Source organism: Meriones unguiculatus, chromosome 4, assembly GCF_030254825.1.
Source record: "Meriones unguiculatus strain TT.TT164.6M chromosome 4, Bangor_MerUng_6.1, whole genome shotgun sequence".
Taxonomy (NCBI): Eukaryota; Metazoa; Chordata; class Mammalia; order Rodentia; family Muridae; genus Meriones; species Meriones unguiculatus.
This window is the reverse complement of record NC_083352.1, coordinates 13,860,839-13,887,424: the sequence shown is the minus strand read 5'-3', so window position 1 is coordinate 13,887,424 and position 26,586 is coordinate 13,860,839. Positions and strand designations below refer to the sequence as shown.

Here is a 26,586-nt window from a genome sequence, read left to right as displayed (position 1 = left end):
TCATCTTCTCCAAATTTGTGTTACATTCACTTACTTACTACATGTGTAGGGAGAACTCACGTGCCTTGGAACACATGTGGAGGTCAGAGGACTGCCAAGGGCAGTTTATTTGCTCCTTCCACTGTGTGGATCCTGAAACTTGAAACTCAGGCTGTCAGGCATGGTGCTAGCATCTCTCCCATCAACCTGTCTTCTTGCTACTCATCAGTTTCATTTCAGTTATCAACTGGCTTTCATTGTGCACAATTTTTTCTTGACATTTTATCCTTTGAATTGTCTTTCTCTTTGTTTTCACTCTCGTTCTCACTAAAGGAATTCATTTATGCATGTATCCTTATAATGATATACATTGGTGTCTTCCTACTTATTAGAAAAGTTCAAAAAAACAACAACCCTACTTTCTAATAGTTGGAAGAGGATCTCAACTTCTAGAAATAAACTCAGAGATAGCATATATAAGGAATAATTTAAGGTAAGAGAAAACCTGATATGGTTGTTTATTGTTCCTTAACTCACATCACCTCAAAAGAAAAAGTACAAGATCTTATACATGACTCATGGCACATCACTTGATTTTTCCCAAGTATAAAGAGGCAGCTAGGATGAAACAGCACTCATGACCTGTGTTCAGTCACTCTGGCTTCTTCAACACAACCTGCTCCAGCTTCACTCTGACCAACTCTGTCCCTCATCTCCTCTCAAGCTCAATTCTCTAGAGGCATGATGAGGACATCTTACTTTCTTCATAATGGCCCCAAAGGAAATGACTCAAAAAGTCTTCCTTCATGAAGGTGATCATGCCCCAACCACACAAACAACTGACTGTCCAATCCACTGCATTCAGGTCTAGTCCAGGTTGTACACTATCTGAGGACAGAGGACTCCAACTTCAGAACACAAAACCCCTTGTCTCATGAGCTTATTAAATTAGGAAATACCCGCCACTTTTCTTTCCTGACCACTGAAAGGTAAATATTGAAGCAGATGGAAAACAGGAGAAGAGAGTAAGGCCCCTTCATCATTATCAGTGGGAAGGAGGGCTGTCTCTGAACACACAGACCAACATCATGATGGAAGCTCTGAGGACAGAGGAACATCAAAGGGATCCTGAGGACAACAGTCTGTCCCAGTTCCCATCAATGAGAGACTTCTCTAATTGTGGGTATTGTCCCCACACCTTCTCATGACAGTCCTATATATGCAGGCTGCCTCCTCATCTCTACACACTGAGCTCCTGCTCACCAATCCTCCAGGTGACCCTCAGCCATGAAAACACTTGTCCTCCTCTCTGCTGTTGTCCTGCTGGCCTTCCTGGCCCAGGCTGATCCTCTGCCAGCACCAAATGAGGAGACTAAAACGGAGGAGCATCCAGGGGTAGAGGACCAGGATGTGACCATCTCCTTTGGAGGCCCAGCAGGGCTTTCTCTTCAGGATGCAGGTGAGTGGTGGTGCCCATAGGATGCAGGCTTCGAGTCTCCTGAGAGAGGGTTGAAGGTGTGCCCTGGAATCCCACCAAGAGTAGTCTGGTTCAGGTTATTGTTTCTGCTTATCTCTAGGATCTTCACTGTCATATCTTAGAAATAACAGTGAGAGTAAAAAAATTTGCCTGATTTTCTTTTTAAGTTTTTTGATCTAAAAATCATCTGTGGAATAGATTTAAAATATAGAACATATTGATTAGTACTTTTTTTATATCTGATAATTTTGTTGTAGAAATAAAATCTTCTTTGGTTAAAAGAATAGATTTAGGAACCATTTACCAATGCATGAATGTGTTGGTTAGGAAAACACACAAAAATGTGAAGGACTGTGAAATGGGTGTTAAGTCCTGCATGGGATCAACTCTTGTTAAATGTCTTACTTTCAAGTGTTTGAAGTGATCATGGGGCTGGCTGTGATGTCACCAAAACAACAGACCTACTCTGTGCCCTGCACAGTGGGCACACTATCGCACAGGGCTGGCCTCCTTACTTAATGCCTGATGCTCTCCCTGCTTCCTCAGGCTCAAGAAATATCTTGGAATGCTACTGCAGAAAATCCTGCAAAATTTTTGAACGTGTCAATGGAATCTGCCGCAAAGGTCTAATACGTTACATTTTCTGCTGCCGCTGAGCTTGCAGACCAGAGACAAGACGACCATGTATTCTGAAACCTTGTGACCTCTCATTACCCTTGTACTTAGCCTCAATTGTTTTTCTTTCTCCAATAAATTTCTTGCAGGAAAAAAATATGTTTTTATATCTCTTTGATGTTTTCTATGTGGCTTAGTCTGGTCAGGACTCCTCCCATTCACATAGCAGAATCTTCAGTGAATTACAAAACAAGTCTTGGTTACATTTTAACAGTCAAATCAAGGACAAACAGAAGGTCAGCTACAAAATGACAAGACACCAGAGCGATTAGCTCCAGCTGCTTCTCTTGTCTGTGAACTCTATTGTTCTTTAGATTAGACTGCCATCAAAAACGTGTCCCACATTATTTGGATCCATTTTATAGCTGAAGGACATTCAGGTTGTTGCCATTTTCTACCTATTATGGACACAGCAGCAATGAACATGATTGAGAAAGTGTCTGTGGAATAGGATACTGACTCCTTTGGGCATTTGCCAAGGTACAGCTGTGCCATCGACCCTTACTTACAATCTCCTGAGAATTCTCCATACTGGTTTCCATGATTTCTGCACCAGATTGTAATCCCACCAACAGTGAAGGAGGGTTCTGCTTTCCCCATACCCTCGCCTACATTTGTTATCAGTTGTTTTCTTGATCTTAACTATTCTGACTTGGGTTAAATGAGGCATTTGACCCACATTTAATTAGCATTTCTTAACTTAAGAATGTTGAAGATCCTTTCCCAGTCCATAGGCTGATAGTTTTTTCTGAAGAGAGTGTCCTTTGCATTAGAAAAGCTTTTCAGTTACATGAGGTCCCATTTATTGATTGATGACCTTAGAGCATCTGCTGTTGGTATTCTGTTCAAGGAAGTTGTCTCCTGTGCCAATGAGTTCAAGACTCTTCCCCACTTTTTCTTCTAAGCGATTTAGTGTGTCTGGTTTTATATTAAGGTTGTAGATCCACTTGGACTCTAGTTTTGTGAGAAATATGGATCTATTGGCGTTTTCTACATGTAGATATCCAGTTAGACCAGCATCATTTGTTGAAGATGCTCTATTTTCCATTGTATGGTTTTGGCTTCTTTGTCAAACGTCAAGTATCCAGAGGTGGGTGGGTTTATTTCTGGGTCTTCTCTTTGATTCCATTGATCCACCATTCTGTTTCTATGCCACTACCGTGGAGTTTTTATTGCAATTGCTCTGTAGAACTGCTGGAGATCAGGTATGGAGATACCTCCTGACAATCTGTTGTTGTACAGGACTGTTTTGGCAATTCTGGGTTTTTGCTTTTTCCATATGAAGTTGAGAATTATTCTTTCAAGTTCCATAAAGAATTGTGTTGGCATTTTTTTTGTAGGGATTTTTTTTTTTTAGTTTTTTATTAGTTACACTTTGTTCATTTTGTATCCCCCCATAAACCTCTCTTTTCTCCCCTCCCGATCCCACCCTCCCTCCCCTTTCTGCATGCATGCCACTACCCAAGTCCACTGATAGGGGAGGTTCTCCTCTCCTTTCTTATCTTAGTCTATCAGTTCACATCAAAAGTGGCTGTATTGTCCTCTACTGTGGCCTGGTAAGGCTGCTCACCCCTCAGGGGGCGGTGATCAAAGAGCAGGCCAATCAGATTATGTCAGAGGCAATCCCTCTTCCCATTACTATGTAATCCACTTGGACACTGAACTGCCATGGGCTACATCTGTGCAGTGGTTCTAGGTTATCTTCATGAATAGTCCTTTGTTGGAGTATGAGTCTCTGGGAATTTCCCTGTGTTCAAATTTTCTTGTTCTCTTACTTTCCTTGTGGAGACCCTGTCCTCTCCAGCTCTTATTATTTCCCACTTCTTACATAAAATTCCATTCACTCTGCCCAACAGTTGCCCATGAGGCTCAGCATCTGCTTTGATAGTCTGTAGGGCAGAGGCTTTCAGAGGCCCTCTGAGGTAGGTTCCTAGTTTGTTTCCTGTTTTCTTGTTCTGGCTTTCAGTGATGGGAATTGCATTTCACCTGTAGATTAATTTTGGCAGGATGGCCATTTTCACTATGTTAATCCTAGCCATCCATGAGCATGGGAGATCTTTCCAGCTTCTGATTCCTTCCTCAATTTCTTTTTTCAGAGACTTGAAGTTTTCTTCAAATAAGTCTTTCACTTACTTGGTTAGAGTCACGTCAAGGTACTTTATGTTATCAGTGGCTATTGTGAAGAATGTTGTTTCCCTAATTTCTTTCTCAGCCCTTTTGTCTTATGTATACAGGAGGGCTTCTGGTTTTGTTGGGTTTTTTTTTGTTGTTGTTGTTGTTGTTTTGTTTTGATTTTTTTGAGTTAATTTTGTATCCAGACACTTTGCTGAAGGTGTTTATCAGCTGAAGGAGTTCTCTGGTTGAGTTTTTGGGGTTGCTCATGTATACTATCATATCATCTGCAAATAGTGATACTTTGACTTCTTCCTTTCCAATTTGTATCTCCTTGATCTACCTTATTTGTTTTATTGCTCTAGCTAGGACTTCAAGTACTATGTTAAAGAGATAAGGAGAAAGTGGTCAGCCTTGTCTTGTCCCTGATTTCAGTGGGATTGATTTAAGTTTCTCAGTTTAGTTTGATGGTGGCTATATGCTTGCTGTACATTGTCTTTCCTATGTTTAGGTATTTGCCTTGTATTCCTGATCACGCCAAGACTTAAGCTTAAACAGGTGTTTTATTTTGTCAAATGCTTTTTCGGCATCTAAGGAAATGATTGTGTGGTTTTTTTCTCTTTCAGTTTGTTTATATGGTGGATTACATTGATGGATTTCCATATATTGAACCACCCTATATGCCTGGGATGAAGCCTACTTGGTCCTGGTGGATGATATCTTTTATGTGTTCTTGGATTCAGTTTGCAAATATTTTATTGAGTATTTTTCTATCAATATTCATAAGAGAGATAGTTCTGAAGTTTTGTTTGTTTTATTTTTGGTTTGGGCTTTGTGTGGTTTAGGTATCAAGGTGACTGTGGCTTCATAGAATGAGTTTGGTAATCTTCCTTTCTTCTCCAAACCTATACCTGATAGAGGGATAATATCTAGAATATATAAAGAATTAAAGAAATTAAAAAAGCAACAAATCAGGTGATCCAATTAAAAAATGGGGTACAGAGCTAAAGAGAGAATTCTCTGTAGATGAATAGAGAATGGCAGAGAAACACTTAAAGAAATGCTCAGTGCCCTTAGTCATCAAGAAGATGCAAATCAAAATGACCCTGAGATTTCACCTTACACCCATCAGAATGGCTAAGATTAAAAACACAAGTGACAACATATTCTGGAGAGGATGTGGAGAAAGGCAAACTCCTCCATTGCTGGTGGGAATGTAAACTGGTACAACCACTTTGGAAATCAGTCTGGTGCTTTTTCAGACAATTAGGAATGGAGCTTCCTCAAGAACAGCTATACCACTCCTAGACATATATCAAAATATGCTCAAGTACACAATAATGACATTTGTTCAACCATGTTTGTAGCAGCTTTATTTGTAATAGCCAGAACCTGGAAACAACCCAGGTGCCCCTCAACAGAGGAATGGATACAGGAATTGTGGTACATTTACATAATGGACTACTACTCAGCAATTAAAAAAAAAAGGAAATCATGAAATTTGTAGACAAATGATGGGATCTAGAAAAGATCATCCTGAGGGAGGTATCTCAGAAGCAGAAAGACACACACAGTATATACTCACTGTGTATATATCCACTTATAAGTGGTTACTAGACATGTAATATAGGATAAACCTACAAAAAGAGGTACACCTAAAAAAAGCTAAGCAATCAATCCTCTCTCAGAAAGACAAATGGAATGGACATTGGAAGAAGGAGAAAACAGGACAGGATTCTACCACAGCGTACGTCTGAAAGACTCCACCCAGTAGTGTATCAAAGCAGATGCTGAGACTTATAACCAAACTTTGCGCAGAATGCAGGGAATGTTATGAAAGAAGTGGGAGATAGCAAGACCTGGAGAGGACAGGATCTCCAGAAGAGGAACAATACCAAAATATCTTGGCACAGGAGTCTTTTCTGAGACTGAAACTCCAACAAGGACCATTCATGGATATAACCTAGAACCCCTGCTCAGATGTGGCCCATGGCAGCTCAGTATCCAACCGGGTTCCATAGTAAGGGGAACAGGGACTGTCTCTGCCATGAACTCAGTGGCTGACTCTTTGACCACTTCCCCCTGAGGGGGGAGCAGCCTTGCCAAGCCACAGAGGAGGACAATGCAGCCAGTCCTGATGAGACCTGATAAGCTAGGGTCAGATGGAAGGGGAGGAAGAGGACCTCCTCTATCAGTGGACTTGGAGAGGAGCTTGGGAGGAGATAAGGGAGGGAGGGTGGGATTGGGAGGGAATGAGGAACGGGGCTACAGCTGGGATACGAAGTGAATTAACTGTAATTAACATATAAAATTTTTTAATTTAATTTTAAAAAAAGAATGTTGAACACTTTAAAATTTACTTCTTAGGTATTTCTACTAGTTCTCTGAAGTTTGCTAAAACCTGTAAACCCATTTGGAATATAATTATCAGACTCTTCTCAGATCTATGCCCAACTTTCCTACCCAAGGTTATTATTTTTTTCCTTTAAAAAACAATCTGTCTATTGAGAACTTGGGTGTAACCCAGATCCAAACATTAGGTGGTGCTTGGGGTGTTTTGTGGAGAAATGAGGGGAAAGATAGAAGGTCCAGGAGGGAAAGAAAACTCCGAAAGAAGACCAACAGAATCAAATAACCTGTTCCCAGAGACCCAGACAAAGAGCATTCATGGATTGGACCTAGATCCAAAACACATATGTTACTGATGGACAGCTTGGTCATCACGTGGTTCCCCTAGCAACAAGGGAAGGGGGAGTCATATCTGACATGGACTCAGTAGCCTGCTTTTGGATCACTTTCCCCTAGCTGGGCTGCCTTTCCTGGCCTCAATAGAAGAGGATGTACTAAGTCCTGATACAACTTGAAGACCTGCGGTGGGCTTGTAAAGGGAGGGAGAGGGGCTTTCCCCTTTTCTGAGGAGAAGGGGAGGGGGAAAGAAAGAAAATTGTGGGAAGGTGGGACTAGGAAGGGAGGATGGAGGTGCCTGTGATCAGGATGTTAAATGAATAATGAATAAAGGAATAAATTTAACATAAAAATCTTTAAAAATCTATCTAGGAGCTTGAGAGATGGCTCAGAGGATAAGAGCACTGGCTGTTCTTCCAAGGTTCCTGAGTTCAATTCCCAGCAACCACATTGTGTCTCATAACCATCTAGAATGAGATCTGGAGTCCTCTTCTGGCATGCAAGCAGAACACTGTTTACATAATAAATAAAATAAATCTTTTTTAAAATCTATTTAGACCAATTCGCGCTGCCCATATGTTTTTATGGCCATCCTTAGGTTTTCCCTGGACTTGGTCAGTTTACCAAGGGACACACAAAGAAAGAATTGATCCTGCTTTCAACAGTTAATAAGTGCAATACCTCCATTGCAAGCCTTAAGAACTACAATTTTTGAATCAAAGATCTTTAAATATCCAAACTTCAAAATTTAAATGCATCCGATAGAGAGATTGGGAGTTTTATGAAACCATAAATACAGTTCCCAGAGAGATTAGAAACTTTATTTTCTTGATTCTTTCATAGAACACGATTACAGAATATCACATATTATATATGACTTAGTTTATCCAAATAGCCAATCCTTAAAAAAAAAGTTAGAAAAGAGAAAGAAAATAGACATCCATCTTTTTAGTCAGTTTCTGCCAACCTGAATAGCTTTTAGAAAATCTTTTTTGGTTTTGGTTTTTTGTTTATTTGGTGTTTAGTGTTTTTGAGGCAGGGTTTCTCTGTGTAGCTTTAGCTGTCTTGGACTCACTTTGTAGACCAGGCTGGCCCTAAAACTCACAGAGATCCACCTGTCTCTTGCCTTCCTGGGTGCTGGGATTACAGGTGTGTGCCACTGAGCCTGTATTCCAACTTTCCAACTAATCTTATTAGTCAATATATATCATTACTTGTTTAAAAATTTCTAGAAGCCTGGTGATGAATAAAGTTAGCTAAGTCATAAGTGGGTAGACATATTTCTCTAAGTTAATTACTGTTAATCTAAGTAGAACTTTATAACCTTAAGAATTAATAAGTCTTCATTAGTCATATTCTATTTATTAGATGTTTGTTGTTTTTTTAAAATATAAAAATTTACTCTCAGTGTTTTAATATATTAAAATATGCCACATAACAGATCTGGTATGAAGAGTTTTATTGAACCGAGGTGAAGAGAGACAGAGAGAAAGAGAGAGATGAGGGAGGGGCTCACAGACAAAGGGAAGAGGAGAGAAACTAAAGCAGAGAGAGAGAGCATGTAGTGAAGGGTTGTTTCTTTAGATCTGGTGTGCAGCTAGAGCAAGTCTGAAACACACATGGTAGCAGCACGTGATGATGTCATGTTGCTAGGCAACCTAGGAGTGGGCTAGTGCATCAGCTTGTGAGCCAACATTCCTCCCTTTTCCTATAATTAAAAAAGTGCAGAGCTAGAGAGGGATGGTAAGGTGGGAATGAGGAAGTTGGACTGCTACTCAGGCAGGGCAAATTAAAGGATATAAATGTGGGTTCATTGGAAGCAGCGCTTGGACACCATGCACAGGAGTAAGAAACAGAGAAAAAAAGTAAGAGCACCAAAATATCTGGATTATATAGTGAAGGAAAAGTCCCTGCCCTGGAAAGTTCAGGATATGGCTCAGGGCATGCCAGCTGATGCCCAGCAGCACGTAGGGACTGAGGAATCCTGGGAGAACCTGGAGCTCTTTATCCCAGGTCTGAAGCACACCATTCCAGCCTTTTCTTGATAGTAAATGGATAAGGGGCAAAGGAATCAAATTGTCACTGGCTACTTCTGGCTGACATGAGGACATTGAAGGGGGAGCAAAAGGCTGAAATATTGACCAGATTAGGGATGAGCAGGCTCTCTTGTTGATGTCAGGATCTGTGAGAACATCTATGGCAAAGAGGGAAAGTACAGGTCCAGCTTGACACAGTCTGCAGGTTAGACTGGCACTGTCTTGGGTATAGAAATTCCCGCAGGATACTAGAATACATATTCCAGAAGACAAAGTTAAGTAGGTCAGAATACATATTCCAGAAGACAAAGTTGAATAGGTTAGAGAGAAAATTCTTCTAAGTTGGTTTGGAGCAAAGGAGAGAAAAGTCTTAAACACAGGGAACCCAGTTGGTGGCAGTAATTGAAGAAGGTCCTGTTTGGGTCTGTCATCTAAGGGATATTGAGGCCAATTTTGGTTGCAGAGACGTGTAAGCTTAGAAGCTCTTAAAGCAGGTGGAAGGCACAGGGATCTGAACTTCTCCAGAAGGCATCCCAGAGAGGAACCTGGAGGGATGGGCAAATGGACTTCCCATGGGGAGAATAGAAGTCAGTGACTTTTCAGAGGAGTCCCCAGAGCAAGGTCTGACTAGGGGAAATTGGGGCAAGCTGTCACAGCATGAGCACAGGTCAGAGACAGAACAAGGACATAGCCAGTCCTTGGATTACCTAGTGCTAGGATTTTCAGCAGTGTGTTAGAGGAGGAGGGATAGATGAAGTCATGCTGGTATAGAGAAAAGCTCACCCAAGGGAGAAGGTCCTAGATGTAGGGTTTGGATGTAGGTAGGTGAGAATGGTAGGAATCCTTTAAGTCAACCAGAAGGGAAGACTCACCAAAAAGGCAGAGTCTGGTGCAGGAATGTAGAAATCAGGTAGCCAGAAAGTTGGGAGAAGGGAGTCCCAAAGCCAGGGAAAGGGGGAGGAATCCCACACTCTAAAATAGGCAATGGGTGAGAAAGTTAGGTTGCTGATTGGCAGTACTTATCTGGAATCCATTTGACCTGAAACATGGATTCAGGTAGATTTCCAGAACCGTACAAGAATATCTTTTAAATTTACAGAAGAGATAAACTTTAGCCATGTTAGCATCATCATTGTAATCTGTAGTAAAATATACATGTAGAAAAGGACAGAAGATATACACCTTTGTGTTAACAGCTTAAACACCCTTTAAGGTGGCTCTGGGAAGGCAGCAGCCTTCTGTGAAATAGAAGGGGCAGAAGCTCACTTGATCTTGACTTTTAGTATGATTACACACCATGGACGAAAGGCTTCTTCCCTCCCTCCCTCTATAAACATCCCTCTATCTGGATGTATATACATCCAACACAATGGCAAACATGTTAAGTACTTAAAAGACAAAGCAAAGAAAATTTAAAGGATTGAGCTTGGAACTGTGGTAGTGGCTCATGTAGTGGAATGTTTCTATCAGGATTTGAGTCATACATCAGAGTTTCAGCGATTAGTGTCAAAGCGTTGGACAGTCTTAATCCAAAGCCAGCATAGCAGCAGGAAGAAATCTGAAGCATTTTTTTTTTTATTTTCCTATTTTGAATACCTTAACTTACCTTTTTAGACCCCCCCCCCCAACCATCATACCTGGCATTTGCCAATCTTAAAACACCATTTTAGACCCTCAAAACACTTTCTTAAAAGCTTTTATTCATAACTTTCGTTTACTAACATTGAAACCTCTTCTTAGACCCTCAAACATTCATAACTTTCATTTACCCACCTGAAAACATCTCCTTAGACCCTCAAATACTTCTTAGGAGCTTTCTCTCATAACTCTCATTTGCCAACCTTGAAACATCTTTTTAAGACCCTCAAATATTTTCTTGGATCCTCATAACTTAAACTTCTGTATCATTGTATTCAATTATTTTCTACGAGACATGGGTGAAATTTCGGGGAGCAGTGAATGTAAATTTGGCGTAAGGAATAGTAAATATGAGACCTGTTTTTGAGTCTGGTAACAAAGCAGACTGTATCTAGACCTGACAGTAACAGCTCTAGGAGTGAGGCTTAAGGCCTGGTCCCCTGCTTATGAAGGGGACTGAGAAGGCATCTGAAGCCTGTTTATCTTTAACATGAGGTCTGTGAGTAAGGCAAACCTGTTTGCCTTTTGAAATAAGAGATCTAGTATCTAGTAGTTTTAACTAGTTAATGAATTGATTAATAGAATAACGTGGTAGATTACCTTGGAGTAAGGACCTAATCGCCTGTTCTCTAACTATTAAACTACCATTAGCTTAGATGTCAACAACATCAGAGACCAGAGAAGGTTAAATCTAAATGATTCTTTGTATTCATCAAAATGACAGAGATGACTAGTCAGTCATAGTCCTTTACCTGGACAGTTGTCCCAGGTCCCCATGGCAACATGAGCAGACAGTCTGTTCATCAAGCACTAAGACCTGGGCTTTTTCTGTAGAAGGAGAACATGCGAGAGAGTGGCCTCACCTCTTTTTCTGCAAGATGAGACAGTAGCTATCCAGGTGTCCAGTTTGTTGACAAGTTCAGGCTAAGGCCTAGCAAAGGGCAAGGCATTGGGGGGCAGTCTTGTTGCCCTAGTTAGCATACCACAATCCAGAGCTGAAGTAGTCTGTCATGTCCAAATCTTCTTGGAGACCTTGGGGAGCTACTGCTAGAATTTGGGACTCTCTGTCTGTCCCCATGCACTTAGACATGTCAAAATGCCATATTCAGCAAGTCTCTAATAGGTTTGAAGTCTAGCGTATTTGAGTTACGCAGGCTATGTCTGTATTTAGTCATCTGCTGTAAACTACACCTTGCAAACATTAAACAGAATGCTATGATCTGGAGTTATGTCCTATTCTGTAGGTGAGTGTTTGAGGACCATGTCTATCTCAAGTACATCTAAATATTAAATATAGCTTACACTGCAATCAATATAAGGTCTACAGCTTATCTTAATCATTAGAGACTAAGAGTTTAGGTTTCATCCTTAAGTTAGAGCCTCAGAAAACATGAACATAGTCCATAGAGAAAGAGCATAACAGCTTTTTGTGTGAGTTAGTTTATAAAAAGTCCATAGCTGATGAAAGCCTAAGGCTATATTATACATTAATAACATTACCATATTCAGAAAACAACACATTTCCAAGGCAGTGATTTTTAACCTTTTTGAGAGTGAAGATAGAGCATAATGACCAAATTTTAACATTGTAAACAAATGAGTATCTCTAAAATTAATAAACCCCAAATTAGAAGTATCTTTGGAATTATGTTATGTGGTTTAATTGTTGACTCTGTATTGTAAAAAAATTACTGGGTGAAAAAAAATTACTGGGTGAACAGTAACCTATTTCTAGAGTCAGCAAAACAGCAGAATAATATAAAACAATTTAAAAATAACATTTTAATTTATTATACCAAATCCGTTGGCTGGAAAGTCTAATGCTGAACCCAGAGCACAGGCAGCTGGTGGCAGGAAAAACAATATTCATTCACACGTCCAAGAGCTAGTAAACGCATTGGTGGTTAGACATACATTTTAAATTAGCTTGTTAATCTGAATAGACCTTTGTAACCTTGAAAGTTTACCATCATACTAAGAACATTTTGGACCAGGACACAACATACAGTATATTGGTTTTTGTTGTTGTTGTTGTTGTTGTTTTTTTAGCTTACAAATAATTAGGTTTATTTGTAGCATTTTTTTTTCAATACAGTTTATTCAGGAACCTTGAACAATCCTCGGACCCTGGGGAAAGCCAGCCCACAGCTTAAATAGCCTCTGGGTAGCCAACCCAGGCGTGCCACGTGGGTAATGCAGATAGGTCCACATACATGGAAGCAAGCCAGATCCTCAGCCTTAGCCAAATGTGGAGTTGTTCATGACAGAGAGCACTCACCACCGGGAAGGTGGAAGGAGGAAACCAGCTCCATCTTTAAGGCATAGCATTCTGCAGCTCTCTACAGTTTCCCCTTTTTGTTTTAGATGCATCAGGCAAGAGTAGAGGTCTGATCTCTGATATTAGAAATAAATTGGGACTTTGTACCGATGTTCATTTAGGTGTCATCCACCCAAAGAGCATCAGACCCGTCAAAACCCATACCAAAATTTAAGATGAGATTTCTTAGTCTAAAAAGAAGATGAAATAATAAATAGAGAGTTAGTTGTAACTAAGAAGTTTTAAAATTGTTTTTATACCATGTGTTTAGACTTTTGGGAAAGGGAGCTACTTAATGAGGAGAGGGGAAGCACACAAGCTTTTGGAACCCGGCAGGGCTGCTGTAGGATGGGGGAGGGTGGGGAAAGCAGGGGGCAAGGAAAAGAGTGGATGTACAGGGAGAGGCAGAAAGGCAGGGAGACTCTCTAAGGAGAATTTAGGATGTCATTTACAGACAAATGTTTCACAAAGGTCTAGGAGCGGTCAGGCTCGCAGAGGGAGCAGGCGGGTATTTGTCCTTTCTAGCCCACTGGAGCAGGTGCTGCAGCGGGGTCTCTGCCTCCTCCAGCCTTGGTTCTCATCCAAGTCACCGGCATCGATGTTATCGTATGTTGACATATTCCACACACCACATCTGGTATAAAAGTTTGATTGTATGGAGGTGGGAAGAAACAAAGATAGATGGAGGTGGGGGCTCCCTGACACAGGAAAGAGGAGAGAAACCGAGGTGGAGAGAGAGCACACAGTGACTGGTCATTCTTCTATATCTGGTGTGCCGCTGAGAAGCACGTAGCACACACTTGGCGATGGCAGATGATGATGTCAGGTTGCTAGGCAACCTAGGAGCAGGCTAGTGCATTGGCTTGTGAACTAACACTCTGGACAAAAAATCATCATGTGATTTTCATCCTAATCCAAAATAGCTTGGAGGCCTAATGTTGCCTCCTTAGCTGGTTTATACAACAAGATCACCACAGAGTGAGATGCCCTGCTCTTCTTCCTACCCATTCTGTCCTGTACTAACTTTTTCTAATATTGGTAAAAGTTGTCTCCTTGCAGCCAACAGCAACCCAATGCTTAGAAGGCAGAGGCATTATCAAGACCTGTTTATTGAAATTTCAATGCTATTTAAGGATTCAGTAGCTCTCTAAAAAATTTAAATATGAGACCTCTATCAACCCGAAGCCCAAAGTCATACTTCTTAATACATAAGCAAAGTCTTTGAGAGTGAGTTGAATCTACATGAAGGCAGAGCCAAAAGTCAAGAGACGTATATAACAAGATCATCAGTGCTCTGAACTTTCCTTACACTTTGTGCTCGAACCCTGGGATCATCCTTAAATTGCTAGTATTTGGAGCCAGAATTTTGTAAGTAAATACGGAATTATTGACTCATTTGCAAAAAGTTTTCCTGAAGGTTCTGATACTTTATATCCAGATTCTGGACTGAGCCTTATAGCCAACATGGAAAGAATATGAACACACAGGGAGCCTAGGCAAGCAATTTATTGGAGACAAAGCAGAAACAAAGCGCAGTGGTCATCAGAGGTCTCCCTTGGGCCTCAGAGTACACAGTCATCTTGGTGTCTCTGCCTTAAGCTCAGCGGCAGCAGAACACATAGTTTTTGCCAACCCAGGTGCAGATCCCACTGATGCGTTCCAGGAATTTGCAGGCTCTTGGTCTACAGTGGCACGTCCTCCAGCGATCTCTTGAGGCTGGAGACACACAAAGAGAAGCAGACATTAAGTTTTGAGGGTGAATGGGACTGCCTATGATCCTATGAAGATGTGTGAGACAGCATGAGTGTGCTGCCTTGGCCGCATTACAGCCAGCAGCTCAGTCAACTCAACAAATAACATACTTAAGGAGTGTTGGTAAAGCACTTGAGACCCACGCTGGTGTGACTTTAATGTTGGTCTCCTTTTCTCACATACATACATACATGTGAGTACACCCTTACACTGATTTCAAGTTCCTGCAGGCAAAGAAAACTTTCTCCGTCTACTTAAGACTACTTATTTTATTCTACAAGGATCTGCTCAGTATTTTCCTTATTTGGTAAAATTCCCAGGTAAAATTTTGCAGCAAACACCTCATGAGAAACAAATTCAATTAAACTTACTTTATTCTTACTGTTACTACTATGAATAAAAAGTAAAAATAGAGTTACTAAGGAAGCCAGACTACTCTTGATGGAATTCCAAGGCAAACTTTCAACCCTATCTCAGGAGACTCCAAGCCTGCATCATACTGGGCACCACCACTCACCTGCATCCTGAAGAGAAAGCCCTGCTGGCCCTCCAAAGGAGATGGTCACATCCTGGTCCTCTACCCCTGGATGCTCCTCAGTTTTAGTCTCCTCATTTGGTGCTGGCAGAGGATCAGCCTGGGCCAGGAAGGCCAGCAGGACAACAGCAGAGAGGAGGACAAGTGTTTTCATGGCTGAGGGTCACCTGGAGGATTGGTGAGCAGGAGCTCAGTGTGTAGAGATGAGGAGGCAGCCTGCATTTATAGGACTGTCATGAGAAGGTGTGAGGACAATCCCCACAATTAGAGAAGTCTCTCATTGATGGGAACTGGGACAGACTGTTGTCCTCAGGATCCCTTTGATGTTCTTCTGTCCTCAGAGCTTCCATCATGATGTTGGTCTTTGTGTTCAGAGACAGCCCTCCCTTCTCACTGATAATGATGAAGGGGCCTTACTCTCTTCTCCTGTTTTCCATCTGCTTCAATATTTACCTTTCAGTGGTCGGGAAAGAAAAGAGGCAGGTATTTCCTAATTTAATAAGCTCATGAGACAAGGGGTTTTGTGTTCTGAAGTTGGAGCCCTCTGTCCTCAGATAGTGTACAACCTTGACTAGACTGAATGCCAGTGGATTGGACATCAATTCGTTCTGTGGTTGGGGGTATTATTACCCTCATGAAAGAAAACTTTGTGAATCACTTCCTCTGGGGCCATTATGAAGACAGTAAGATGTCCTCATCATGCCTCTAGAGAATTGAGCTTGAGAGGAGTTGAGGGACAGAGTTGGTCAGAGTGACGCTGGAGCGGGTTGTGTTGAAGAAGCCAGAGTGACTGAATACGTCATGAGTGCATCCTAGCTGTCTTCAGGACACCTGGGAAATGTCAAGTGATGCACTGTCCTGCATGTCTGAGATTCTGTGATTGTTTTACTCTCAGAAAATGTGTACTTACCTACAAGAAACATCTAGAGTGTAGAGAGGCTGTTGTCCTTTTTTCCAATCCCAGGAAGTGCCATGTGTTCATGTATGAACACAATTCTGTACTTTTTTGATCCTTTCTACCTCACTATGTATAAACCAAAAGACACAGAATACACCATTTTCAATCAGCACATGGAATCACAGTGTTTCAAGTTCTAGCCCATATTTATATGTTGACAAATACTGTTCAGTTCTTAAAATGTTTTATTTACAGCTGTGTGAATAGCTAGCAAAGCAGTAAGAATGCTATTTTACATACACATATTTAAACATATATATATATATATATATATATATATATACACACACACATGGAAATATGATATTGCCTAATGGAACATGACTTCTTAACCTTTTGAATACTTTTAGGCTTAGATTTCTGAGTTTACAAAAAGCACAGCTTTCCAGAAACATAACTGTCTCCCTGACCCTCACAGACTTAGCCTCAGTAGCACTTACTAAAATTTGTTTTCTCAAAAGACCACCACACTCATTTGAATGATTTCTATTATTGTGTTTTCACTTTCCATCCTTCCTGCCAGTGTTCAGCGCAGAACTGATCAACTGGTCATTGAAGTCCCATAGTATCCTGAACCAGCAAAATGTATCCTTTAAGGAGAATGCCTTTTGGGAGGTGGCACATGCCTGTAATCTCAGCACTCAGGTAGGCACAGGTAGGAGGATATCTCTGAGTTCAAGGCCAGCCTGGTGTACAAAGCAAGAGTCTAGACAGCCAAGGCTACACAGGGAAGCTCTGTCTCAAACAAACAAAGAAACAAAGAGAAGAAGAATGCCTTTGCCCTTTTAAAGTACGGCAATCAAGTTTTGATTGGTACCAATGCATTCATTTTCTATTGTTTTATGTTCTCTCCTTTGTTTCTTTCCAAACTCTGGTAGCATCCGTTATCTCACTCGAGGAATGACTTCTGCTCATGTGGACACCACAGAAGGTAGAGACCAGAGTCCTTTGTCTGTGAAGTCATGTATGGTCTCGTACATACTTCTGGGATTGTTGAGCCTGTAGGGGAAAGCAGACCTTTAGTTTGGGAGTTTTCAGTCTGCTGGAGTTTCACCATCTCTGTGCAGTCTGGTACTGTCTGTGCTGCTTTCCCCATAGATTCTAGCTCCAATCTGATCGGTAAAGATTGACATTTCAGTATCATACTAATTTACATTTTCCTCCTGAAATGATGGCAGAAGTGCACATGCCTAAACAGGGTGTGCACTTGTATTTGGTCAAATGCTCACTTGAGGGAGTGGTTAGCACATTTTTTTCCTTTGAAGAAACAGATGGACTTGTTTTATTGTATTAGTATAAGTGATTTGCCTGGGCGTATACTATGTGTGTGAGCCTGTTGCCTGTGGAGACCAGAATAGGAGCCAAATCCCTTAGGGCTGGAACTACAGGATGTTATGAGCTGCTTCGGTGCTGGAACCAAACTTGGGTCCTCTGCGAGAGTGCCAGGTGTTCCTAACCACTGAACCATCCATCCAGCCTCACGTTTTCTCTAATTAAACTTTAGCTGTTGTTCATAAATTCTGGAAGTATTCTCTTAGTACCATTTGTTACAAATCTCCTTAAAGATTATTGCTTTCTCTCTCCTTTTTTTTTTTTTTCTGCATCAAACAGCCTTGTATTTATTTTTTTTCAAATAATATATCTGAGTGTATTTTCTTCAACTGAAATTTGTAAAAACTCGAATTTGTGTGTTTTAGTGACTTGGTGGCTTAACAAAATTCCTGCCACATCCTGTGTTTGAGACAGAGCTGTCCTCCTTATGCACTGCCACAACTGAGGAAGTTCCACCTTCTTGTGGAGGGTGATTAGGATCTTTAATGTTCCAACATACAATATCAAGCAAGACTCTCCAACAAGCAGTCAGGAAATAGGGCTGTGGATGGCGCTGGCAGATTATTGACGGTTGTTGGGGAAATGAAGTTCACTTCTGTTTCTCCTTGTACTTAGTCGGGTCCAAGAACCATCCCAAATTCGTACATTGCCTCTAAAAAATGGAAGTTAAGCACACATGGCCTCTGAAACCTCAGAACCCCCTCCTGACCCACTTGTGCACTCGTCTCTCTTCACAGGCACCTGACTCTGACCGGTGAGATGGGCCGTGACCTTGAAGGCTTGTTTCTTCTTGTGTTCTCCTGTACTGCATCCTGGACTCTAAGATGGGTGGGCTGATCACCCCTGCACTTATTTTGTGCCTTAAGCAAGTGTACAAAAACTCAACAGGACTCACAGTTACCCTTAATAATCAACTCTGTATCTTTAGCAATGACCATACCTGTGAATTATGACTTGTGATAACTGGCAAAATGTTTCCTTCAGTTACTTCTGGAGAGAATATGTTATTTCCCGGTGGTTTCCCATCAAATCCCAGAGGAGGGAATTAGAAGAGGTAGAGGCCAAGGAGAGAGCTGTGGAAAGACTATCTGTTATCAGATGTCTTTCAACTTTCATCTTCTATCAGGTTCTAAGTGATAAATCAATTCTCCCAATAAAGGAGCTAGCACTCTAAAATGCAGAAGTCAAGGTGGACTATAGGGTAGTGGTGAACTCCAAGGGATTTTGCCACAGCCCTCTTGCCTAACCTTTAGTGTCTCTGAGGAAGGCAATTAACCTCTTCAAAGTTCCTTTACAAACCCACAAATATCGGTCAATAAAAGCAGCTGCTTTATTGGGTTGCTTTGTAAACCTCTTATCAGAATAGATAAAAAGATCTTAGCAATCAGTAAATATAAGCTAATATGAATACACTGTAGATATTATATACTTTGAGAATGTTACCTGGCTTACCGTAAGTTTCAAATTATCACAATTTCTGTGAAGTCACACAAAGCTATCCAAACTCTACAGTAAATGAAAATTAAGCATTCTCTCTATACATAAGAAGCTGTTGAGTTCAACAGCATTTAAATGTTTTATCCAATAGTTAATGGCTTATTTTGTTAAACTAAGGGGAAACATATTTTCTAGTTTTAAATACCTCAAGGGCTTTATGGCATTAATAATTTATTGTTAAGGAGTGATCACACGAGATAAGCAGTTCTCCAAGTTAAGAGTAAAGAGGATATGTACAAGTTCAGAAGTGAGGCATCAAGTCTCCCCTGAGGATGAGTGAGACCTGGATGAGCTGAGAAGTGATGACAGGTATTGTGAATGTTAATGGCAGGAAGAAGAAACACAGAAGTGCAATGGAGTAATGTGCAGATGTCTCTGACCAGAAGTCTATGATGTTAGGAGTGTTGATGGAAAGTGAGTTGTGATTCAGACTAGGCTGAGGAATTTCTTCAGGCTGTAGAGACAAACCTTCTTGTCCTTAGGAACCAATGAAGCCTAGTGAAATTTTAATTATGAAGTCAACACAAGGCTTCTGATTCCTGCCCTGGTTTACACATATTTGCTTGCTCTCTACAAGGAGACCAGAGTGACAGTCAGAAGCCATAGCATGGGCCTGCCACAGAGTTCCCTGGTATGAGCCAGGAAATTTCCATTGGAAATTTCTATGATCAGTGGGATATTTTTTTACGATCTTGTCCATGTAGAGAGTGGTTTTTCTTTTTTCTTTTTTCTTCCATGATGCAACTATCAGTTTCTCCTTGAAATTTCTTCAGAGGTTCATTGTTATGATGAGTGATGGCATCTGGCTCTGTTGGTGGGACATGTTGACCAAGCCATGTTGCTGGAAAAGCTGTGATATCAATCGGAGCATGTCTTCTGAGCATCACAAACCACAGTGACTCTCAGTTAGTCCAGGAACTGGCAGTTCCTCACCCTTTGTCCAAGTCCAAATGAAATTAAGTATTTGAGATTCATTGGGATCAGACTAAACTAAGAGAGCTTTCTGTGAGACATGAAGCATGCTGTCTGTAACTAAGCCTGGGGAGCCTGTCTCAAAAAAGTTATCATCTTCTCCAAATTTGTGTTACATTCACTTACTTACTACATGTGTAGGGAGAACTCACGTGCCTTGGAACACATGTGGAGGTCAGAGGACTGCCAAGGGCAGTTTATTTGCTCCTTCCACTGTGTGGATCCTGAAACTTGAAACTCAGGCTGTCAGGCATGGTGCTAGCATCTCTCCCATCAACCTGTCTTCTTGCTACTCATCAGTTTCATTTCAGTTATCAACTGGCTTTCATTGTGCACAATTTTTTCTTGACATTTTATCCTTTGAATTTTCTTTCTCTTTGTTTTCACTCTCGTTCTCACTACAGGAATTCATTTATGCATGTATCCTTATAATGATATACATTGGTGTCTTCCTACTTATTAGAAAAGTTCAAAAAAAAAACAACCCTACTTTCTAATAGTTGGAAGAGGATCTCAACTTCTAGAAATAAACTCAGAGATAGCATATATAAGGAATAATTTAAGGTAAGAGAAAACCTGATATGGTTGTTTATTGTTCCTTAACTCACATCACCTCAAAAGAAAAAGTACAAGATCTTATACATGACTCATGGCACATCACTTGATTTTTCCCAAGTATAAAGAGGCAGCTAGGATGAAACAGCACTCATGACCTGTGTTCAGTCACTCTGGCTTCTTCAACACAACCTGCTCCAGCTTCACTCTGACCAACTCTGTCCCTCATCTCCTCTCAAGCTCAATTCTCTAGAGGCATGATGAGGACATCTTACTTTCTTCATAATGGCCCCAAAGGAAATGACTCAAAAAGTCTTCCTTCATGAAGGTGATCATGCCCCAACCACACAAACAACTGACTGTCCAATCCACTGCATTCAGGTCTAGTCCAGGTTGTACACTATCTGAGGACAGAGGACTCCAACTTCAGAACACAAAACCCCTTGTCTCATGAGCTTATTAAATTAGGAAATACCCGCCTCTTTTCTTTCCCGACCACTGAAAGGTAAATATTGAAGCAGATGGAAAACAGGAGAAGAGAGTAAGGCCCCTTCATCATTATCAGTGGGAAGGAGGGCTGTCTCTGAACACACAGACCAACATCATGATGGAAGCTCTGAGGACAGAGGAACATCAAAGGGATCCTGAGGACAACAGTCTGTCCCAGTTCCCATCAATGAGAGACTTCTCTAATTGTGGGTATTGTCCCCACACCTTCTCATGACAGTCCTATAAATGCAGGCTGCCTCCTCATCTCTACACACTGAGCTCCTGCTCACCAATCCTCCAGGTGACCCTCAGCCATGAAAACACTTGTCCTCCTCTCTGCTGTTGTCCTGCTGGCCTTCCTGGCCCAGGCTGATCCTCTGCCAGCACCAAATGAGGAGACTAAAACTGAGGAGCATCCAGGGGTAGAGGACCAGGATGTGACCATCTCCTTTGGAGGCCCAGCAGGGCTTTCTCTTCAGGATGCAGGTGAGTGGTGGTGCCCATAGGATGCAGGCTTCGAGTCTCCTGAGAGAGGGTTGAAGGTGTGCCCTGGAATCCCACCTAGAGTAGTCTGGTTCAGGTTATTGTTTCTGCTCATCTCTAGGATCTTCACTGTCATATCTTAGAAATAACAGTGAGAGTAAAAAAATTTGCCTGATTTTCTTTTTAAGTTTTTTGATCTAAAAATCATCTGTGGAATAGATTTAAAATATAGAACATATTGATTAGTACTTTTTTTATATCTGATAATTTTGTTGTAGAAATAAAATCTTCTTTGGTTAAAAGAATAGATTTAGGAACCATTTACCAATGCATGAATGTGTTGGTTAGGAAAACACACAAAAATGTGAAGGACTGTAAAATGGGTGTTAAGTCCTGCATGGGATCAACTCTTGTTAAATGTCTTACTTTCAAGTGTTTGAAGTGATCATGGGGCTGGCTGTGATGTCACCAAAACAACAGACCTACTCTGTGCCCTGCACAGTGGGCACACTATCGCACAGGGCTGGCCTCCTTACTTAATGCCTGATGCTCTCCCTGCTTCCTCAGGCTCAAGAAATATCTTGGAATGCTACTGCAGAAAATCCTGCAAAATTTTTGAACGTGTCAATGGAATCTGCCGCAAAGGTCTAATACGTTACATTTTCTGCTGCCGCTGAGCTTGCAGACCAGAGACAAGACGACCATGTATTCTGAAACCTTGTGACCTCTCATTACCCTTGTACTTAGCCTCAATTGTTTTTCTTTCTCCAATAAATTTCTTGCAGAAAAAAAAATATGTTTTTATATCTCTTTGATGTTTTCTATGTGGCTTAGTCTGGTCAGGACTCCTCCCATTCACATAGCAGTATCTTCAGTGAATTACAAAACAAGTCTTGGTTACATTTTAACAGTCAAATCAAGGACAAACAGAAGGTCAGCTACAAAATGACAAGACACCAGAGCGATTAGCTCCAGCTGCTTCTCTTGTCTGTGAACTCTATTGTTCTTTAGATTAGACTGCCATCAAAAACGTGTCCCACATTATTTGGATCCATTTTATAGCTGAAGGACATTCAGGTTGTTGCCATTTTCTACCTATTATGGACACAGCAGCAATGAACATGATTGAGAAAGTGTCTGTGGAGTAGGATACTGACTCCTTTGGGCATTTGCCAAGGTACAGCTGTGCCATCGACCCTTACTTACAATCTCCTGAGAATTCTCCATACTGGTTTCCATGGTTTCTGCACCAGATTGTAATCCCACCAACAGTGAAGGAGGGTTCTGCTTTCCCCATACCCTCGCCTACATTTGTTATCAGTTGTTTTCTTGATCTTAACTATTCTGACTTGGGTTAAATGAGGCATTTGACCCACATTTAATTAGCATTTCTTAACTTAAGAATGTTGAAGATCGTTTCCCAGTCCATAGGCTGATAGTTTTTTCTGAAGAGAGTGTCCTTTGCATTAGAAAAGCTTTTCAGTTACATGAGGTCCCATTTATTGATTGATGACCTTAGAGCATCTGCTGTTGGTATTCTGTTCAAGGAAGTTGTCTCCTGTGCCAATGAGTTCAAGACTCTTCCCCACTTTTTCTTCTAAGCGATTTAGTGTGTCTGGTTTTATATTAAGGTTGTAGATCCACTTGGACTCTAGTTTTGTGAGAAATATGGATCTATTGGCGTTTTCTACATGTAGATATCCAGTTAGACCAGCATCATTTGTTGAAGATGCTCTATTTTCCATTGTATGGTTTTGGCTTCTTTGTCAAACGTCAAGTATCCAGAGGTGGGTGGGTTTATTTCTGGGTCTTCTCTTTGATTCCATTGATCCACCATTCTGTTTCTATGCCACTACCGTGGAGTTTTTATTGCAATTGCTCTGTAGAACTGCTGGAGATCAGGTATGGAGATACCTCCTGACAATCTGTTGTTGTACAGGACTGTTTTGGCAATTCTGGGTTTTTGGTTTTTCCATATGAAGTTGAGAATTATTCTTTCAAGTTCCATAAAGAATTGTGTTGGCATTTTTTTTGTAGGGATTTTTTTTTTTAGTTTTTTATTAGTTACACTTTGTTCATTTTGTATCCCCCCATAAACCTCTCTTTTCTCCCCTCCCGATCCCACCCTCCCTCCCCTTTCTGCATGCATGCCACTACCCAAGTCCACTGATAGGGGAGGTTCTCCTCTCCTTTCTTATCTTAGTCTATCAGTTCACATCAAAAGTGGCTGTATTGTCCTCTACTGTGGCCTGGTAAGGCTGCTCACCCCTCAGGGGGCAGTGATCAAAGAGCAGGCCAATCAGATTATGTCAGAGGCAGTCCCTCTTCCCATTACTATGTAACCCAGTTGGACACTGAACTGCCATGGGCTACATCTGTGCAGTGGTTCTAGGTTATCTCCATGAATAGTCCTTTGTTGGAGTATGAGTCTCTGGGAATTTCCCTGTGTTCAAATTTTCTTGTTCTGTTACTTTCCTTGTGGAGACCCTGTCCTCTCCAGCTCTTATTATTTCCCACTTCTTACATAAAATTCCATTCACTCTGCCCAACAGTTGCCCATGAGGCTCAGCATCTGCTTTGATAGTCTGTAGGGCAGAGGCTTTCAGAGGCCCTCTGAGGTAGGTTCCTAGTTTGTTTCCTGTTTTCTTGTTCTGGCTTTCAGTGATGGGAATTGCATTTCACCTGTAGATTAATTTTGGCAGGATGGCCATTTTCACTATGTTAATCCTAGCCATCCATGAGCATGGGAGATCTTTCCAGCTTCTGATTCCTTCCTCAATTTCTTTTTTCAGAGACTTGAAGTTTTCTTCAAATAAGTCTTTCACTTACTTGGTTAGAGTCACGTCAAGGTACTTTATGTTATCAGTGGCTATTGTGAAGAATGTTGTTTCCCTAATTTCTTTCTCAGCCCTTTTGTCTTATGTATACAGGAGGGCTTCTGGTTTTGTTGGGTTTTTTTTTGTTGTTGTTGTTTTGTTTTGTTTTGATTTTTTTGAGTTAATTTTGTATCCAGACACTTTGCTGAAGGTGTTTATCAGCTGAAGGAGTTCTCTGGTTGAGTTTTTGGGGTTGCTCATGTATACTATCATATCATCTGCAAATAGTGATACTTTGACTTCTTCCTTTCCAATTTGTATCTCCTTGATCTACCTTATTTGTTTTATTGCTCTAGCTAGGACTTCAAGTACTATGTTAAAGAGATAAGGAGAAAGTGGTCAGCCTTGTCTTGTCCCTGATTTCAGTGGGATTGATTTAAGTTTCTCGGTTTAGTTTTATGGTGGCTATATGCTTGCTGTACATTGTCTTTCCTATGTTTAGGTATTTGCCTTGTATTCCTGATCACGCCAAGACTTAAGCTTAAACAGGTGTTTTATTTTGTCAAATGCTTTTTCGGCATCTAAGGAAATGATTGTGTGGTTTTTTCTCTTTCAGTTTGTTTATATGGTGGATTACATTGATGGATTTCCATATATTGAACCACCCTATATGCCTGGGATGAAGCCTACTTGGTCCTGGTGGATGATATCTTTTATGTGTTCTTGGATTCAGTTTGCAAATATTTTATTGAGTATTTTTCTATCAATATTCATAAGAGAGATAGTTCTGAAGTTTTGTTTGTTTTATTTTTGGTTTGGGCTTTGTGTGGTTTAGGTATCAAGGTGACTGTGGCTTCATAGAATGAGTTTGGTAATCTTCCTTTCTTCGCCAAACCTATACCTGATAGAGGGATAATATCTAGAATATATAAAGAATTAAAGAAATTAAAAAAGCAACAAATCAGGTGATCCAATTAAAAAATGGGGTACAGAGCTAAAGAGAGAATTCTCTGTAGATGAATAGAGAATGGCAGAGAAACACTAAAAGAAATGCTCAGTGCCCTTAGTAATCAAGAAGATGCAAATCAAAATGACCCTGAGATTTCACCTTACACCCATCAGAATGGCTAAGATTAAAAACACAAGTGACAACATATTCTGGAGAGGATGTGGAGAAAGGCAAACTCCTCCATTGCTGGTGGGAATGTAAACTGGTACAACCACTTTGGAAATCAGTCTGGTGCTTTTTCAGACAATTAGGAATGGAGCTTCCTCAAGAACAGCTATACCACTCCTAGACATATATCAAAATATGCTCAAGTACACATAAGGACATTTGTTCAACCATGTTTGTAGCAGCTTTATTTGTAATAGCCAGAACCTGGAAACAACCCAGGTGCCCCTCAACAGAGGAATGGATACAGGAATTGTGGTACATTTACATAATGGACTACTACTCAGCAATTAAAAAAAAAAGGAAATCATGAAATTTGTAGACAAATGATGGGATCTAGAAAAGATCATCCTGAGGGAGGTATCTCAGAAGCAGAAAGACACACACAGTATATACTCACTGTGTATATATCCACTTATAAGTGGTTACTAGACATGTAATATAGGATAAACCTACAAAAAGAGGTACACCTAAAAAAAGCTAAGCAATCAATCCTCTCTCAGAAAGACAAATGGAATGGACATTGGAAGAAGGAGAAAACAGGACAGGATTCTACCACAGCGTACGTCTGAAAGACTCCACCCAGTAGTGTATCAAAGCAGATGCTGAGACTTAGAACCAAACTTTGCGCAGAATGCAGGGAATGTTATGAAAGAAGTGGGAGATAGCAAGACCTGGAGAGGACAGGATCTCCAGAAGAGGAACAATACCAAAATATCTTGGCACAGGAGTCTTTTCTGAGACTGAAACTCCAACCAAGGACCATTCATGGATATAACCTAGAACCCCTGCTCAGATGTGGCCCATGGCAGCTCAGTATCCAACCGGGTTCCATAGTAAGGGGAACAGGGACTGTCTCTGCCATGAACTCAGTGGCTGACTCTTTGACCACTTCCCCCTGAGGGGGGGAGCAGCCTTGCCAAGCCACAGAGGAGGACAATGCAGCCAGTCCTGATGAGACCTGAAAAGCTAGGGTCAGATGGAAGGGGAGGAAGAGGACCTCCTCTATCAGTGGACTTGGAGAGGAGCTTGGGAGGAGATAAGGGAGGGAGGGTGGGATTGGGAGGGAATGAGGAAGGGGGCTACAGCTGGGATACGAAGTGA

At 41.0% G+C, this 26,586-nt stretch overlaps 3 protein-coding genes across 3 annotated transcripts; 2 read left to right on the top strand and 1 right to left on the bottom strand.

The window, feature by feature from the left end:
• Positions 1-1,223: 1,223 nt before the first annotated feature.
• Positions 1,224-2,213, top strand: LOC132653472 (alpha-defensin 6/12-like). The gene is made up of 2 exons (XM_060381268.1): positions 1,224-1,438; positions 2,003-2,213. The coding sequence occupies exons 1-2, from the start codon at positions 1,267-1,269 to the stop codon at positions 2,110-2,112; spliced, it is 282 nt and encodes a 93-aa protein (XP_060237251.1). The 5' UTR covers positions 1,224-1,266; the 3' UTR covers positions 2,113-2,213.
• A 12,244-nt stretch (positions 2,214-14,457) lies between these two features.
• LOC110544542 (alpha-defensin 24-like) lies at positions 14,458-15,410 on the bottom strand. Its single transcript, XM_060381267.1, has 2 exons — positions 15,189-15,410; positions 14,458-14,635 (listed from the first exon to the last, which is right to left on the bottom strand). The coding sequence occupies exons 1-2, from the start codon at positions 15,358-15,360 to the stop codon at positions 14,520-14,522; spliced, it is 288 nt and encodes a 95-aa protein (XP_060237250.1). The 5' UTR covers positions 15,361-15,410; the 3' UTR covers positions 14,458-14,519.
• Positions 15,411-21,260: 5,850 nt separating this feature from the next.
• LOC132653471 (alpha-defensin 6/12-like) lies at positions 21,261-22,278 on the top strand. Its single transcript, XM_060381266.1, has 2 exons — positions 21,261-21,495; positions 22,060-22,278. Exons 1-2 carry the CDS (start codon positions 21,324-21,326, stop codon positions 22,167-22,169), a joined length of 282 nt encoding a protein of 93 aa, XP_060237249.1. The 5' UTR covers positions 21,261-21,323; the 3' UTR covers positions 22,170-22,278.
• The last annotated feature ends 4,308 nt before the right edge of the window (positions 22,279-26,586 follow it).